The following is an 18,091-nucleotide window of genomic DNA, read 5'->3' as shown; positions in this document are numbered from 1 at the left end:
TCCCTAAAATGTTTTTAATTGGTGTGTCAAGGAACTTATTCAAAAATGGAGGCCGGGCGTGGTGGCTCACACCGGTAGTCCTTACATTTTGGGAGGCCAAGGTGGGTGTATCACATTCGATCGGGTTTGAGACCAGCCTGGCCAACACGGTGAAACCCCATCTCGACTAAAAGCACAAATATTAGTCTGGCGTGGTGGCGTGCACCTGTAGTCCCAGCTACTTGGGAGGCTTAGACAGGAGAACTGCTTAAACCCAGGAGACAGAGGTTGCAGTGAGCTGAGATTGTGCCACTGCACTCCAGCTTGGGTGACAGAGTGAGACTCCATCTCAGAAAAAAAATAAAATAAAAATGGAATTAGTGTCTATTTTTAAAGGTCCAGTTATGTGCTCCTATAAAATTATTAAACTGTCATAGAGATCTGTTAACTAATTTATATATTTTTTTCTTTTAGGTGGGGACCAAGGCATACTGAACACATTTTTTAGCAGCTGGGCAACAAGAGATATCAGAAAACACCTGCCCTTTATTTATAACCTCAGCAGCATCTCTATATACTCCTACCTCCCAGCATTTAAAGTGTAAGTGCAAATGGTTTAACTGTTGTTGGAGATGTTGAGGGAAGAGAAATGGGGTGTAAAATTTGGGGGCTGCCTCATTGTCATTCTGAGGGAAATAACAGTTAGATACTTTGAGGAAAGTTTCTCTTATAAGAACCGTGGCTGCAATGGGGAGAGACCTTGATGTTATCGATTGCCTCATGCTTGACCCTAGGGTACTTAGCTGCCTTTGGGACAGGGTTCCCATCAGTTTCTGGGGTTCATGGCCCTCTGGTAAGTTATTCATATGTCATGGTCAAAAACACAGACTCTTAAGCTCTGCAGACTTACAACTTGGAGGAGTTGAGTTTGTGCTCTAACTCAGTGTCTTCCCTATACTGTCTGCTGAGCTTTGGTTTCCTTCACCTGCAAAAAGGTGTTAAAAGCTCCCTCAGAGTTGTTGTGAGGATTAAGCTAGATGCAGGCAGCAGTGTGCTGCTGTGGCTAAGAGTAAGGACTCTGGAGCTAGATGACCTCACTTCACATCCTGCAGTGACCACTTCCTGGATGGTGGCCTTGGCCTACTTACTGAACTTCTGCCTCCATGTCTTCATAGGGTTATTGTGGGCATTAAGGGAGGTCATCATGTAGCATGGTTAGAAGAGGGCCTGGTCTACCCAAGTGCTCAGTACTTGTTAGGTTGTTAGTCATTTTTGTTTGAGAGAGGCAGTATAGTGTTCAGAGTAATTCATAAACCAGAAAGGCAGGGCATATGTCCTCACTCTGCCATTTATCTGCTACATGACTTAAGACTTGGTGCCTCAGCTCCTCCATATGTAAAACAAGGAAGAAAATAGTACTTACCTCACAGGGTTGTCAGGAGGATGAAGCAAATTAATACATATAAAGTGCTCAGTGGACATTTGTTGTTTTTGGTAATGTGCTTGTTTAGCACTCACGGTCCCTGGTGCAGTTCTTTTTTTTTTTGAGTCAAAGTCTCACTTTGTTGCCCAGGCCGGAGTGCAGTGGCATGCATGATCTTGGCTCACTGCAACCTCTGCCTCCGGGTTCAAGTGATTCTCCTGCCTCACCATCCCTAGTAACAGGGATTACAGGCATGCGCCACTACACATGGCTAATTTTTGTATTTTCAGTGGAGATTGGGTTTCACCACATTGGCCAGGCTGGCCTTGAACTCTTGACCTCAGGTGATCTGCCCACCTTGCCTTCCCAAAGTGCTGGAATTACAGGCTTGAGCCACTGCTCCTGGCCTCTGGTGCAGTTCTGATATACCTTCCAGCTAATACAGCCTTGTTGCAATGTTTATCTCACTGTTAGGGACAGGATCCTATTATTTAGCCTCTGACTCATTTGTGTTTAAGAGGATGATTTAGATTTCTTGAACAGGGGCCTAGCTGTCAGGTTGATCCTGAGACAGTCGTGAGCAGCAAAGCCCTTCACTGAGTTGGGCCAATCTCTGTCCCATATGGACATTCCTGAGTTAGCGGAAAACAAAGGGCCTTTCACTCCTCATATTTCATTGTCCAAAGTGCTTTCCATAAGTCTTACACCACAGTAATGAGCATGTCTGGCTTTTTGTAGCAGCAATGTTTCCTTTTCTGTTCTTTTCTGGGAAGAGTCTATCAACGTCCTCCAGATAAGGATTAGAAGCATCTTGTGTTCTTTCCTCCCTAACTGTTCCCTTGGCATATGTCTCCAACATATTACATTCTCTTCCCTTTGTACAATGGGAACAAGCAGACTCTTAAACACACCAGCTGTGTTCTGAGGAAAGCAAACAACAGGATTCACTGTCAAGGGAGGAATAGGAGAAGCATTATTTTCACCTCTCAGCCCTTGGCCCTGTAAAATACAAACCTGTCTCACATGGAAATGTGAACCTGATCCATTTTAATCCTTACTTATAACCCTGCTAGTTTGAATAGTGTTCCTGCAAACTATGACAGTATGATCCCTAGAGCTGAATTTGTTCATAATAGGACATTTGCTTATAGTTCAATTGATTAAATTCAGTTTAGCAAGCAAACAGATGACAGTGCAGAGGGGAAAGACTTTTGAATAGTGTGGCTATTCCACTCAGTCTTGCACAGTGAGCGTGTGGTTCTGTTTAACTCCATCTGTTTTCCACCTTACTACCATTGAGCACATTGTACCTTTCAGGGATAGCCTGGTTTATGCAGACACTGCTTGCAGTACTTTTATTTTAACATACAAGAAGCAGATGGAGCAGAGTTAAGTTTTGAGGAGTAAGACAGACTTAATTTGCTAGAACCTTGGCCTTTCTCTCTCAAGAACCCAGTTGATTTTATATCTTCCAAATGAATTGCCCCCAGAAAACCAGTTTGAGATCTAAATTACTGAAACAGGATGGTTTTCTTCTTCCTGGCTCCATGAGTGAGTGCTGATTTTGGAAATCCTCTGGGTTTATTGTAGCCATAGAGAAAATGACACACTGGGAAAGTTGGGAGCAACTCCGTCCATCAGCCAGATTTCAGCTGACCCAGGGCCAGCCAGAGATGCTGCTGCTTCTGTGCACCTCGCTCTTGTGGGGTTCAACTCCACGTTTCTGTGATAAGGCTACTCAGAGCCATGCTTTGTCTCGCCCGTTGCTGCCTATTGAATATTTAAACCAGATCAGAGAACTCATTTTTCCTTCCCTCTGCCAGAAAATATATTTGCTTTCCTTGTGGAGACCCATCCAGAGACATTTTTCCTTATATTCTTTTATATTTGGGAAAGACTGAAAAGGTACAGGTGGTTACATTTCTTTTTTATTGTAAGTTAATATAAAACTGTAGTCCAGGCCGGGCGCGGTGGCTCAAGCCTGTAATCCCAGCACTTTGGGAGGCCGAGACGGGCGGATCACGAGGTCAGGAGATCGAGACCATCCTGGCTAATACGGTGAAACCCTGTCTCTACTTAAAAAAAATACAAAAAACTAGCCGGGCGACGAGGCGGGCGCCTGTAGTCCCAGCTACTCGGGAGGCTGAGGCAGGAGAATGGCGTAAACCCGGGAGGCGGAGCTTGCAGTGAGCTGAGATCCGGCCACTGCACTCCAGCCTGGGTGGCAGAGCAAGACTCCGTCTCAAAAAAAAAAAAAAACTGTAGTCCAAATGTTTTTTAAATGAAAGTAATCCATTACAAGCATTTCGGTCATCATTGCTAGTCTCCAAAGATCCCTGTGAATTTGAAGGCCCACCCTTGGGTTCAGAATAACCTTGGTGATCTCCAGGACTAAGTAGCCCTACAGTATGCTGGCCTTCCCTTCCCTAAGACAGCATGAGTGGTGGCTGGTGGAATCAGAGACCATGGAGTGGTCTGGAGCAACTTCGGCTTCATGGAAGAAAGAATGGAGTGTTTGTCTCACCAACTCCAAATAAACATGTACTAGGATATCCCCAAAGCAGTATTTAGACACCCTAGAATCTTAGAGTCTTGGATATCTAGAACATTGTGGCCTTTGGTCTTACATGAAGCTTCAGCTAAAGGATGCCCTGGTATAAAGCAAACTTAATATGAATTTAAGCCACAAAGCAGCACATCTAGTGCCTTTCTGTCTGTACCATTTGGTTATAACAAAAAGTAAAGGAAACAAACTGTAATAGTTTTATCACTTCGAATGACTACTCAAATATAAAAAAACAGAATTAGTATTTTTTTTGTAAGGGAAGATCCTTTTTAACACAGCATAATTTGAAAACTAAAATGTTTGGTTTAGTAATTTTTAAGTTAGTTTGTAGTATTGCATCAGAAAACAAATCATAAATGCATTTCATTTTTTTGAGACGGAGTCTTGCTCTGTTGCCTAGGCTAGAGTGCAGTGGCACAATCACTGCTCAGTATAGCCTCGACCTCCTGAGTCAAGCGATCCTCCTGCCTTAGTCTCCTGATGAGTAGCTGCGACTACAGGCACGTGCCACCATGCTCAGTTAATTTGTGTGTGTGTGTGTTTCATAGAGACAGGGTTTTGCCATGTTGCCCAGACTGGTCTTACTCCTAGGTTCAAGTGATCTCTCACTTCAGCCTCCCAAAGTGCTGGGATTATAGGCATGAGCCACTGTGCCCAGCTCATAAATGCATTTATTAATAATATTTTTGAAAGTGCCTAGCATAATGTTTGGGATATTTAGTAGGTTTCTTAGGGTTTTAATAAGTAAGTTTTTTTTTTTTTTTTAAGTTTTCTCTAAATGAAGGTTTTGTTTCATCCAGATAGCATATACTTTGGTTTGTGCATAGTACTGCAAACAAAAAATCTTATTAGTCTTTTAAAAATCGTTTAGTTCCATTTTTGCTTTCTATTATATCCACTGACTAAAAACTGTCTAGGAATCTCATGTTATATAAAACACACCTTAAAGCAGAGAGACAGAATTCTCTGGTATTGCTTCAAACCACTACATAAATTAATTGGTCACATTGATTGAGTACAAAGTCTCATTCACCCAATACTTTCCATATAAATATTTTGTTTTACCCTTTACTTGAGTTTAGATATGACCAGAGACCTGGCCTAATGAGAATTAAATGTTTTTTCATTTATTTTACTCTTTTAAACATTTCTGAAGATATTCATATTTCTTTCTTTTTTAAGAATCAGACTCATTCACTAAGACTGTATCAAACCTATTTATCAATATTTTCCCCAAAGAAATTAAACCTTTAGTGTCGTGAATTCTATTGTCCCTGTGTAGTTCTGATTTGGTTATTTTTCTTCACTCCCTAAGACACGTCCTTGGCTCCAACTCTCCACGTAACTATTGTTATTGGAAGCCATAGTCTGTTTTCATTTCTTTTCACACTCATACATATTCACTCAACCTTGAGGCTGACTCAAAAAGAGTTCGGGTCACTCTTTTTCTCCAGCCATTTGTTGGCCTGCTGGTCGTTCATTTGGTTGGCGAACCTGGAGCATGTACCTTGTGCCACACTTTCAGGTCACTCAAGGCCTCAAAGATGAGTAAGGGAGCTTGGAGTCTAACCCACTTAGCCACTGCTTAGATGTACAGTTTCTTGTATGGCACATGGCACAGTCTGTCATGGTTTGAGTGTTAAGAAGAATCAAGCAGTGGTTGCACAGATGTCTTGTTCCCTCTTTCTTGGTGATAGTGATGCATGTTGGGGCCCCATTTCGCAGCGTGGCTGTCTGGTCATTCTGGCCTCATCTGAAGTGTTTATCTCTATCAGATGATCTGTCCTCAGATCTCACTGCTGCATATTCTGGTGCCCTACCTAAGTCTTTATCACCAAGAGAAAAGCTTCCATATCAGACCCAACCCAGCCTTTAGATGCTGCTCTGACAATAGCAAAAAGGGCACAAGGAGTGAGATCGCATGGGCAGAAGTCTGGGTGAGGAATGCTATCTCAGTCGAAGAGGGAGCTCATGGGAAGTTAAAGGTATGAGGACTGCGTGGAAGAAGACATAATTTCTTTGGGAGGCCAAGGAGGGTGGATCTCTTGAGGTCAGGAGTTTGAGACCAGACTGGCCAACATGCTGGAACCCTGACACTACTAAAAAAAAAATACATATATATAAATATATAAAAATTAGCTGGGCGTGGTGGTGCATGCCTGTAATCCCAGCTACTTGGAAGACTGAGGCACAAGAATGGCTTGAACCAGGGAGGTGGAGGTTGGAGTGAGCTGAGATTGCACCACTGCACTCCAGCCTGGGTGACAGAGCAAGATTCTGTCTCTAAAAGAAAAAAAAAAAAGACATAACTTCCTCAGAAGTCTCAAATCTGTGGGCCACAGACTGTATTTATCATACAAATATGTTTTATTTCTGCTACACAGAATTTTTTTTTTTAACTTGTCAGTGCTTTAAAAATTAGGGAATTTCACATAAAACCCAGGTTTCCAATATCTTTGGAAAAATCAGGTATTTGGTAGGATATGTCAAATGTGACTGTTACAGGTTTGTGGTCTAAGTGACTGGAATGATAGAGTTACCATTTCCTGAAATGGGAAAGAACATGGGGGAAGCAAGTTCGTAGGGGTAGGGATTGGTCAGAAATGAACAGAATGTATTAGGTTTTAGATGTATAAAGTTTGAGGTGCATATCAGCATCCTAGTGAAAGTATGAAATAGCTAAGTAGAGATAAAAGTCAGGAGTTCCAGAGAGAAGTCTGGAACATACGAGAGTTGTCAGCATATAATGATACTTATAGTCGTGAGACAAGATGATGTAGCCAAGGGAGTGATTATCAGTAGAAGAGTCCTGAGGATTGACCCAACGGTAGGAAGATAATAGGGACAAGAGAATAGAAGAATAGGAACAAGAGACAGCAAGGCAAGTGGGAACCCAGGGAAGCGTGGTATTGCAGAAGCTGAGCAAGGAAAATGTTTCAAGGAGGAAGGAGTGATCTGTGTCTGTATCAGATGCTCACAGATACAGATAAGGTCAGATATGAAGACAACTGAGAATTGGCACTGGATGTGGAATGTGGAGGTTCCTGGTGACTTTAGCAAGAGGACGTCTGTTGGAGTGGTGGGGGAGAAAGCCTGACTGAAGTGGGTCCAGGAGAATGAAGGAGGAGAATTAGAGGCAGTGAATGTAGACAGCTCTTCTGAGGCATATGCTCTAATGGGGTGGCAACTGGATGGGAATGTAGGTTCAAGAGAGGGTGGCGGTGATTGTTGTGTAAAGATAGATGTCACCACAGCATGTTTTTGTATTGATAGGAATGATGTTGGGATTGGGGTCGGTGACATTACCAATGCAGAAAACTGAGGGGAGACGCTGGAGTGATGTCCTTGGATAGGTGAAAGGGGATGGCACCTAGAACACAAGTGGAGAGACTGGCTTCAGATAAGAGCCAGGACAGGCTGGACGCAGCGGCTCATGCCTGTAATCCCAGCACTTTGGGAGGCCTAGGTGGGCGAATCATGAGGTCAGGAGATCGAGACCATCCTGGCTAACACAGCGAAACCCCATTCTACTAAAAATACAAAAAAATTAGCCGGGTGTGGTGACGGGTGCCTGTAGTCCCACCTGCTCAGGAGGCTGAGGCAGGAGAATGGTGTGAACCCGGGAGGCAGAGCTTGCAGTGAGATTGTGCCCACTGCACTCCAGCCTGGGCGACAGAGCAAGACTCCGACTCAAAAAAAAAAAAAAAAACAAGAGCCAGGACAGTTTATCCTTGGTAACATGAAGGAAGGCAAAGTGTATAGGCACAGATGCTTGTGGGCAGGTGTTATGTTTTGGCTGAATGAATGAATGAGCAATCAGCCAATAGAAGTTAAGAATGACATGCTACCTCCACGAGAGTCTCTCTAGTGGCTGGTTGTGTAAGTCCTTCTCTGACCTGGTCCGTGAAGAGAGGCCAGCCTAGAAGATAATGTTGTTGACTAGGTCCTAGTCTAGGTTGTTAAAGTCTGGGTTCGAGTGCTGACATTGTTCTGAGTTCCAGGGTATTACTGGGAGGATTAGTTTGCAAGGCAAAGAAATTGGGTGAGTGTCTGGTCAGTTGTTTGCTGGGGGTGGCAGCTCTCTTCTAGTGATGGGATGTGCACCCTCTTATGTTCCTCAGGCCCCACCTCAGCAAGTCCACTCCTCGTCTCTATGGTCATCCCCACTCTTTGGTCACTTGGATTTGTGACTCCTAACTTAGATTGTGAGTGCGGGAGAGAGGAGAGGTGTGCAGTTGGTTGTGGGAGAAGGGCTTGTGTGTGGCTCTGCCCATGTGTGCATGTGAGTCTGAGAAGGTGCATGATCGTGAGTCGCAACATAATAGAGAACATGAGCCACAGAAGCAGGCAAGAGGATGCTTGGCACTGCTGCCACGATTCCCAGAGAGGTGTCGCATAAGCAGTGCTGTCTTTCTCTGTATCTGATTGAACAATGTACATAAAGAGCTTAGTGAGGAGTAAAATTGCTCCTGTGTGTGCTGTCATAAACCAGTTCCTTTTCTGTTCTAAACAGTTCTGTAGTCTCATCCACATGTTACTGGCTGTTTCTCAACTACTAAACTAGTCATGAAAATTCTATCTGATCTTTTGGTAACATCAGGTCACAGGGATAATTTTAACGTCTAACATAAGCAGTATTATTGCTGGCTTGTGTTCAAACTATGTCTTGTGATCTGGACGACCCTTTTGAGATTCTATCAAGTTAAAATTAGAACATTTATTTTAAGAGATGTATGCAAGCTGAGACAAATCCCCATTACTGGGTCAGAATGAATGGCTCTCAGAAATTTACAGACAATTGTGACGTGTACCCAACTCTTTTTTTTTTTTTTTTAATTCCTGGCTGGTAGTTTAGTGATAAGTCAGGGGAGTGAGTCAGTGAATCTTAACGGTTATCCTTACTCTGGGTTGAGGTCAGTTCAACGCTATCTTCTGACATCAACATTTCCCCTTATTCATTGGTGGAGTATTTTGCTTTTCTTTCTTTTATTTAGTTTTTTTGTTTGTTTTTGTTTTTGGTGTTTTTGTTTGTTTTTGTTTTTTGCTTTTTGTTTTTGGAGACAGTCTTGCTCTGTTGCCCAGGCTGGAGTGCAGTGGTGTGGTCTTGGCTCACTGCAACCTCCACCTCCTCCCGGGTTCAAGTAATTCTCCTGCCTCCACCTCCCAAGTAGCTGGGACTACAGGCACATGCCGCCATACCCAGCTAGTTTTTTTTTTTTGTATTTTAGTAGAGACGGGGTTTCACTGTGTTGCCCACGCTGGTCTCGCACTCCTGAACTCAGGCAGTCCTCCTGCCTGGGCCTCCCAAAGTGCTAGGATTACAGGCGTGAACCACCACATCCAGCCTCTATTTTGTTTTTAGCTGTGCAATGTAAATTCTGACTAACTGCTTGTTGCATTTGGTGGGAGAGATAAACACTAGAAAAATATCCTGGGTTACCCTTTTATAAAGTGTTCCCTAAATTTGTATTTAGATTAACTTAAGAAGTAGTTTCTCCTTTTACTTATGACGTTTGGCCTTACTTCATTTTGATAACGGTAATTCTCTATTTTCATAAATGACTAAAGGGTAAATTGATTATGATAGAAAATGATCTGTTAAAAACATTTCTCAGAGAACAAAGTTGAGACATAAAAATAATTACTTGAAATTGAAACTCTAGATATGAAAGCAGACTGGTGTTCAAGACCTGTTGCTCATTCTTTTTATGTATGATGTGTCTTACGAAAGCTTCTAGAGCCAGCCCTTTAGGTTCCTTTGCTGTGTAAATAACTGTTTAGTTGTACAATTAGAGCATAATGAGAGTTAAAAAGACTCCTAAACCTTCATATAAGGTGGCCATTGTTGGGTCCAGGCAGAATCCCTCATATCAAGCCAAGTGCTGCCCTAGATGAGTTCTAGGAACATACTTGTGATATGACTGCCTTACACAAAGTTGCAAAATCTGGCTTCACTTCCCTCTTACCCTCCTATCCAAGCCCCATTTTTCCCCACTTAACAGCTGCCTTATTTCTCACTTTTCTGCCCTCTTCCCACGCTCAAAGGGCTCTTAGGCTGGTCCAAACCTTCCGTGTTCAGTGACTCATCCAGGCCTGCTCTTCTCATAAAAAGCTGGTCCTCTAAAACCTCCGACCACTCACTACCACTGTCCATTTCCATAGATATTAGGTGTGTAACAGTTTGATGAAAGTAGTATCAGGCCAGGCACGTAATGTCAGGCTCACACCTGTAATCCCAACACTTTGGGAGGCAGAGGCAGGTGGATCGCTTGAGCTCAGGAGTTCAAGAACAGCCTGGGCAACATGGTGAAACCTCGTCTCTACCAAAAAAAAAAAAAAAATTACAAAAACTAGCCAGGCATAGTGGCCTGTGCCTATAGTCGCAGCTACTTGGGAGGCTGAGGTGGGAGAATTGCTTGTGCTTCAGAGGTTGAAGTGCAGTGAGCCGAGATTGCACCACTACACTCAAGCCTGAGTGACAGAGTGAGACACTGTCTAAAAAAAAAAGAGGAAGCAGAAGAAAGTAATGTCAATACCTAATGCATCTAAAAGCATTTCCATTCCTTACTGGACAGAAAGAGGGCTGAGTATAGTCCATACCCATGATATCTGCATCCTTCGCATGATTCCTGTATGCCCCAGAATCTCTCTTAACTCCCCCTCATGCTTCTCTGTGCCTTCACACCCATGAGTCTGTTTCAAGTTTGCCACTCAGTAAACTGTCCCCAACTAATTTTTAAAGAAACCTACTTACATCCTAACACTTTGTGATTTGTTTCATTACAATGTGGGTGGCTGTTGGGAGGCTACATCACTGTGCAGTACTGCCCTCCACAATCCTGCTCACCTCTCCTGTCTCTCCCCACTCACCCCCTGTCCTGCTGGCACCCAAGGAATTTCTTGCCTTAGGGCAGAAAAAGCAGTCTCACCCACATGTAGGACCCCTTAAGATCCCAGTTTCTACTTTAAACAGTCTTACCAAGGGATTTCTTAAAACGAAAACTGCCCTGTCTATGAAAGGACTATCCAGCGGATGCAGTTTTTCACTTTGTTAGAATAGGTAAAGAAGGTAATTTGAGGAAGGAGGATCCTTCCCCTGACCACAGGGAGTAACGGATTTAGAATTAAAGAGATACTCAGAGACATGGATTCATAAAGGTAGAGAATCAGTGCCTGAGACACAGTGAAATGCGGGGTGTGGATTGTTTCCAAATGGTGTTCCTGTTGACATTCAAGAGGAAGGCCATAGGCCATATGGAGAGGTATTTAACCAGCATGGAGCTGGTATCCAGGAGGGCTGCAGAGGCCTCTTGAACCAGTCATGTGGAGGTCCAGAACCAGGCTGGGATACAGACGGAGCTAGAGGCTCAGGTGTATATTCTTGCTTACAGCAGAGGGCAGTCCGTGTGCAGGTGGATTGGAACATTGTGCCCTTCCTCTGCATGAGCTGTGACACCCAAATCCAGAGACAGGAGCTGGGCAGGCCCTTAGACAATATCCAGTACAGTCCACTTGTGAGTCACCTGCTGATCTTAAGCACCACCCATTTCTTGTTGTTCTTCCCTTTTTTCCTTATTACCTCTGTTGCAAACTGCATCCTTCTAAAAAGTCTTTCTTCAGTCTTCTTGAATGCTAAGTTGCTTACTTCATAACATGCTTTCCTATTGGTTGCTTTCTGTTGCTGGGTCCTTAACTATACTTGGGGGATTGCCAGGATTCTTAGGCATACCTTTTCCACTTTCATATTAACTGTCCATCGGCAGGAGTTAATCCATAAATTAACAAATGTCACTCTCAGACAATACCCTTATAATTCTGGGAGTGTCTTACAATAGCAGCCTAGTCATGGCTAAGAGCCTTGGCTCTGCAGCCAGACTGCTTGGATGGAATCCCAGCCTTGTCACTCACCAGCCATGGGATCCTGGACAAGTTATTTAATTTCTTCATGCCTTGGTTTCCTCACATTGTCATTTTGGAGATTAACTGAGTAAACCAAGCAAACACTAACCAATGCCTGTGATATATGAATACTTTATATTCTTATTATGAGCTCTTATTACTACTGCTTAGTCATTAGTGAACTGTCAAGAGAACAGGTTAGAAAAGAATAGTTTACATTATATTCATGTTTTAACTTATTTTAATTAGTATTACTATCATGCTATGACTGTGTATGACATTTATATTAAGTCTAGGGAAATCTTGGGCTGAAGCTTAGCAGTTAGTTAAAACAAGAGATCAAAAAGTTAATACAAGAGGATCTAAATAGGTGCTGTGGCTCCAGGCAGGGAAGTTGAGTCAGGAGGGGTGAATGTCCGAGGAGGTGGAAGGAATATCTCATTCTTATGCGCTCTATTTCAGTTTTAGGCTTATGGGTTTGTATTGCTAGGATGGGGCAGTGCCTTCCCTCCACTCTGCAACACAGGAGTCAGAGCTCTGTGATGGGTTCCCCCATCCTCATTAGAACATTTGTTGAAGGCAGTCATCTGACTCTTTTCCATGCATTGTCCCTGCCCCCACTTCCTGCATAAAGCCACCTCTGAAAATCCCACCTGCATTCATTGCTTTGGAATTTCAGTAGCCCTTAATGTCAGTACTGCCCTGATAGCCCCAACTTGTCACCTTGCTTATTTTTATGCAGATGACCCATCTTCCTGTTTGAACAAAAGCCTTGGGGCCACACAGTGAGCATAGTGCCATATGCATAACAGTTGCTTATTTAATCGATAGCTTTATCTGTGCACAAATTTGGGCATCAAACTTTACTCCTACTCTTTTTATCCTTTTAAGGATTAAATAGAGCAAGAGTGTTGTGTGTGTTGCATATACTATGTGTATAAAATAAAGAGTAAGCTTGGGGATACCAAATATCCTCTTCATTTATCAGAAGAAACAAACCATAGAATGATCAATTAACCTTAAGAGGAAGGAGCTTTACAAATAGGCTGTATTTTTCTTGCATGCTTTTTGGAGCAGCAGCAGCATGGTAGGATGGTAAGTGCTCATGCCTTAGCGGTAAAACCATGTCAGACCCCATCTCTGCCACTTAATAGTTGTGTGGCCTTGGGCATCTCACTTCAGTCTCTCACAGCCTCAGTTAACACATTGGTAAGATTTACCTTGTAGAAATATTATTATTCCCCATCATGTCCTTAAAGAGTTTGGTCTCCAAATATAGTAAAACTCTGATGATAGCTTTTTAACTGGTTCCTAAATTTTTTTTTTTTTTTAGATAAACTTTAGGGGATAGGAAGGGTTACATGAGTTTATATTATTTTGATCAGTATATCATGCTCACGTATCTTGGTTGCCTGTAGTATAAATCTACTGAAATCTAACACTTGAGCGCCCAGTACCTGAGGTTCTGTCCCATTTTACTTTTCTTTCCCTACTCAAAGCTTCCTCTCTGGCTCTAACAGAGGATACCTGGTCAAGCACACAGGTGCTCACCTGATACCTGCTGTTGCCTGCCTGGAATTCCCTACATTATCATCAGCTACCCGGATCACATCTGCTGTATAAGCTTGAAGTCACATCCCACTATCTTAGCACCTCTGCTCCCGCTGAAGCTGGATAGTGCCCTTCCTGCTGTGAATTCCTGAGCACTCACTGTTCCTATTTTTGCTTTGACTCTTGTTACATTCACGTTTGTTTTTTGTTTTTATATACATAGATTTCCTCCCAGCTAGAACAGGATCACACTTTACTCCTACTCTTTTGAAGATATTCTTTATTGTGAAATGGAGCATATATACAAAATAATACATATTTAAAATGTGTATTGTTTAAAAATATCACCCAAGTTAAGACATAGAACACAACCAGTGCCTTAGAACCTCTTTTTGTCCCTTCCCAATGATAGCTTCGCCTTTCCCCCAGAGGTAACCAGCATCATTAAATTTACATTGATTATAGTTTTCTGATCTTTAAACAGTACCTTTTTTCTTGTTTTGCCTTTTTTTTTTGAGACAGAGTCACCAGGCTGGAGTGCAGTGGCGCAATCTCGGCTCACTGCAACCTCGGACTCCCTGGTTCACGGGATTCTCCTGCCTCAGCCTCCTGAGTAGCTGTGATTACAGGCATGTGCCACCACACCCAGCTAATTTTTGTATTTTTAGTAGGGACAGGGTTTCACCATGTTGGCCAGGCTGGTCTCCATCTCCTGACCTCATGATTTGCCTGCCTCAGCCTCCCAGAGTGCTGGGATGACAGGCGTGAGCCACCGTACCCAGCCTGTTTTGCCTTTATATAAATGGAATCGTATATATGTAATTGTTTGACCTGTTGCTTTTTTCAACATAAATGTTTTAAAAATTCATCTTTTTGCTGCATGATGTATATAGCTATAGTTCATTCATTTTTAGATTGTATTCCATGCTATGAATATAGTAGAACTTTTCCTAAAGTCTCAGTCATTTTCAACAATAAGCAAATATTTCTTATATGTTGGTGGGTTGGCTAGGATAGCTCTGATGATCTCAGCAGGGTTTGGAGCTAGGCTACAGGTTTGGTCCCGATCTGTTCCATGTTTCTTTTTTCTGGAACCAGCAAGCACCCAGACATATTCTGCTGGCAGAAGTTGTAACTTCTCAGAGGGTGAACAGAAATAAGCATTGCTTCTGTAAGTCACACTGTCACTTCTGCTCATATTGTCTTAGTCAAGTCAAGCCATAGGACACGTCCAACATCAGGTGGGAAAGTGTCCTCCCCCGAGGAGGCTGGGAGTAATGTATACTTGCTGAGCAAAAATCTAATACAGACATTTGGGTTGTTTCCAGTTTTTGACTGTTTCAAACAGTGCTGCTGCTGTGAACATTTTGATTATATCTCTTGTTGCACATACACAAGCATTTCTTTAGTGTATATGCTTAGGAGCTGAGCTGCTGGATTGTACAGCATGAGCATTTTTAACTTTACTAGGTAATACCAGATACTTTCCAAGTAGTGTGCCTGTTCTGTCCACAATGGATTGGTGCTTCAGTGTTGCACCGAACCAATACTACATTTACATTTTTTGTATGTATTTAACACACAGCTGAGTAAGTACTTTTAAAAGTATCTGTCTCACAGTGTCAACAGTGAACTCAGTTTGATCTTGAACCCTTACTGCAGGATGGAAAGTACGCTGTTAAGGCCATAGAATAGGGAGGCCAAGGCAGGAGAAATCGCTTCAGGCCAGGAGTTCAAGACCAGGCTGGACAACATAGCAAGAGCCTGTCTTTACAAAAAAAAAAAAAAATTAAACATTAGCTAGGCATGGTGGCCTGTGCTACTCAGGAGGCTAAGGGTGGGAAGTTAGAGGCTGTAGTGAGCTATCATGCTACTGCATTCCAGCCTGAGTGAGAGTGAGACACTCTCTCTTAAAAAAAAAAAAAAAAAAAAGACAGCTACAGAAAAGTGCTGCTTATCTTTTTGTCAGTACTCAGATTCCACTAACTGTTTCAACTTGCGTTCACTTGGCAGGTTTGGTGCAAGTGCCAAAGTTGTGCATTTCCTGGGACGAGTCAAACCATGGAATTATACTTATGATCCCAAAACAAAAAGTGTCAAAAGTGAGGCCCATGATCCGAACATGACTCATCCAGAGTTTCTCATCCTGTGGTGGAACATCTTCACCACCAACGTTTTACCTCTGCTTCAACAATTTGGCCTTGTCAAAGACACCTGCTCATATGTAAATGTGGTAGGTTCTGTTTCTTTTCTTCAAATCATTTAATGCTGCTTTTTAAAAAACTTGTTGTATCAATAGAGATGTGGAATATTTAGCAGCATTTTAAACAGAGATAAATAAAATTTTGTGGAAAGAAAATGGTAACCATCTTAGAGGGGAGAAACATTTACCAGCAAGAAGTAGCAGAAATAAACTGTGTGGCAGATTTCTTTAGATCTGAGAACACAGTTTTTTAAGAATTTTCTATATATACCCATATATTTTAACTCTAGAATTCTTAGCCCATTCTCCTCTGAAAAGATTTTTAGATTATTCCTAAAGTAGTGATCTATAAAAATAACACCCCATTGAATGTTTTAGGAACTGCAAACATTTAGATGTATCTACTTTATATTTGCCATCTGCTTAGAAGAATGTGTTTTCAGTGAAAATCACAATATGAACATACAGTAAATACTTTTGTAGGATTATTTTTATTTCCTATGTTTGTACTCCTAAGATTACTATAGGATCTTGAAAAAGAAATATCTTTGTAGGAGGGAGATGACATGTTAACATTTATAACAACCCTGTTTAGCATATTTTCTGACTTTAAAGGTCTTATGAAAGAATTGGAGGAGGATGAGGAATGAAACTGTTACATATTCAGATATAAATGAGAGAACAGAATGGGGAGATTATAAGAGATTATTCGCTTTTCTGTGGTACAGATTTTAGCCATTTCACTTACTAGCTTACTAAGATACAGAAAGGAGAAAGGGAGAAAGAACTAACACTTGCATTCTTACTCTGAGTGCTTTATATGGATCATGACATAATATTTGTACAGCAGTGGTCCCCAACCTTTTTGGCACTAGACACTGGTTTTGTGGAAGACAATTTTTCCATGGACCAGTATGGGGGATGGTTTTGGGATAAAACTGTTCCACCTCAGATCATCAGGCATTAGATTTTCACAGGGAGCATACCACCTAGATCCTTTGCATGCACAGTTCATAATAGAGTTCATGCTTCTATGAGAATCTAACCACCTCTGATCTGACAAGAGGCAGAGCTCAGGTGGTAATTCTTGCTCGCCTGCCACTCACCTTCTGCTGTGCGGCCTGGTTCCTAATAGGCCATGGACAACTACTGGTCTGTGGCCTGGGGGTTGGGGACCCCTGTCATACAGTACTTAAAACCACCTGGCACATCGTAAATGCTTAATGAAAGTTACCTTTTTTTTTGAGACGGAGTCTCGCTCTGTCGCCCAGGCTGGAGTGCAGTGGCCGGATCTCAGCTCACTGCAAGCTCCGCCTCCCGGGTTTACGCCATTCTCCTGCCTCAGCCTCCCGAGTAGCTGGGACTACAGGCGCCCGCCACCACGCTCGGCTAGTTTTTTGTATTTTTTTAGTAGAGACGGGGTTTCACTGTGTTAGCCAGGATGGTCTCGATCTCCTGACCTTGTGATCCACCCGTCTCGGCCTCCCAAAGTGCTGGGATTACAGGCTTGAGCCACCGCGCCCGGCCGAAAGTTACCTTTTCTTAACCCTTAAAACGACTATATTAAGTACTCTTAGTATTGTTAAGTAAGTATTATTAATATCTCCTTTTATAGGTAAATTAACCAAAGCTTAAAGAAGTTATATAACTTGTCTTAGTTATGTAACAGACTAGTCAAGTAGCAGAATGGGCTTCAAACCCAGGTCTGAAGAGACTTATCCTTATGAAAATTTGAGATGGACTATGCTTAAAAGTAGCCATCGGGCGGGCGCGGTGGCTCAAGCCTGTAATCCCAGCACTTTGGGAGGCCAAGATGGGCGGATCATGAGGTCAGGAGATCGAGACCATCCTGGCTAACACGGTGAAACCCCGTCTCTACTAAAAATACAAAAAAAAAAAAAAAACTAGCTGGGCGAGGTGGCAGGCGCCTGTAGTCCCAGCTACTCGGGAGGCTGAGGCAGGAGAATGGCGTAAACCCGGGAGGCGGAGCTTGCAGTGAGCTGAGATCTGGCCACTGCACTCCAGTCCGGGCGACAGAGCGAGACTCCGCCTCAAAAAAAAAAAAAAAAAAAAGTAGCCATCTACAGCCCAGAATTAAGATAGTACCTTTTATGGCAGATGAAGGGAGAGTTACACTTCAAATGCTAAACTGTTTTAAGTTATGTCCAGTGTACTTGACCTGACCTCAGGGGCCTCTCTTTTAGGGTATAAATTCACAGCCCCCTATTGTGAACAGAGGACTCTGGAAATGCCTCTGTATCATTACTGTTGCCAAGTGCAAGGCAAAGGCAGGACTATCCAATGGAAGGCCTTATGTTGCCTCAGCTATAATGCAATCCTATAGACCCAAACACCTTAAAGTTCCACTGAACTTAAATACATACCTATATGCTTACATATATATGGTAACAAAAACAGTCAAAACACTTTTTCCACCATTTTCTCTATTAAAAGCAATACTTGTCTGTAT

General features: G+C 42.6%; 1 protein-coding gene across 3 annotated transcripts in view; it reads left to right on the top strand.

The window, feature by feature from the left end:
• Positions 1-18,091, top strand: part of GYG1 (glycogenin 1) — a 37,932-nt gene that overhangs the window by 18,102 nt on the left and 1,739 nt on the right. For 2 of the 3 annotated variants that reach the window (XM_033212368.1, XM_033212370.1), the window contains 2 exons: positions 454-580; positions 15,432-15,651. In XM_033212368.1, the coding sequence (XP_033068259.1) occupies positions 454-580; positions 15,432-15,651 (347 nt within the window). The remainder of the gene's footprint in view (positions 1-453; positions 581-15,431; positions 15,652-18,091) is intronic. The other variant, XM_033212369.1, reaches the window with a different exon arrangement.

This window comes from Trachypithecus francoisi, unplaced genomic scaffold (assembly GCF_009764315.1).
Source record: "Trachypithecus francoisi isolate TF-2019V2 unplaced genomic scaffold, Tfra_2.0 Lachesis_group0, whole genome shotgun sequence".
NCBI lineage: Eukaryota > Metazoa > Chordata > Mammalia > Primates > Cercopithecidae > Trachypithecus > Trachypithecus francoisi.
This window is presented reverse-complemented; position numbering and strand designations above follow the sequence as displayed.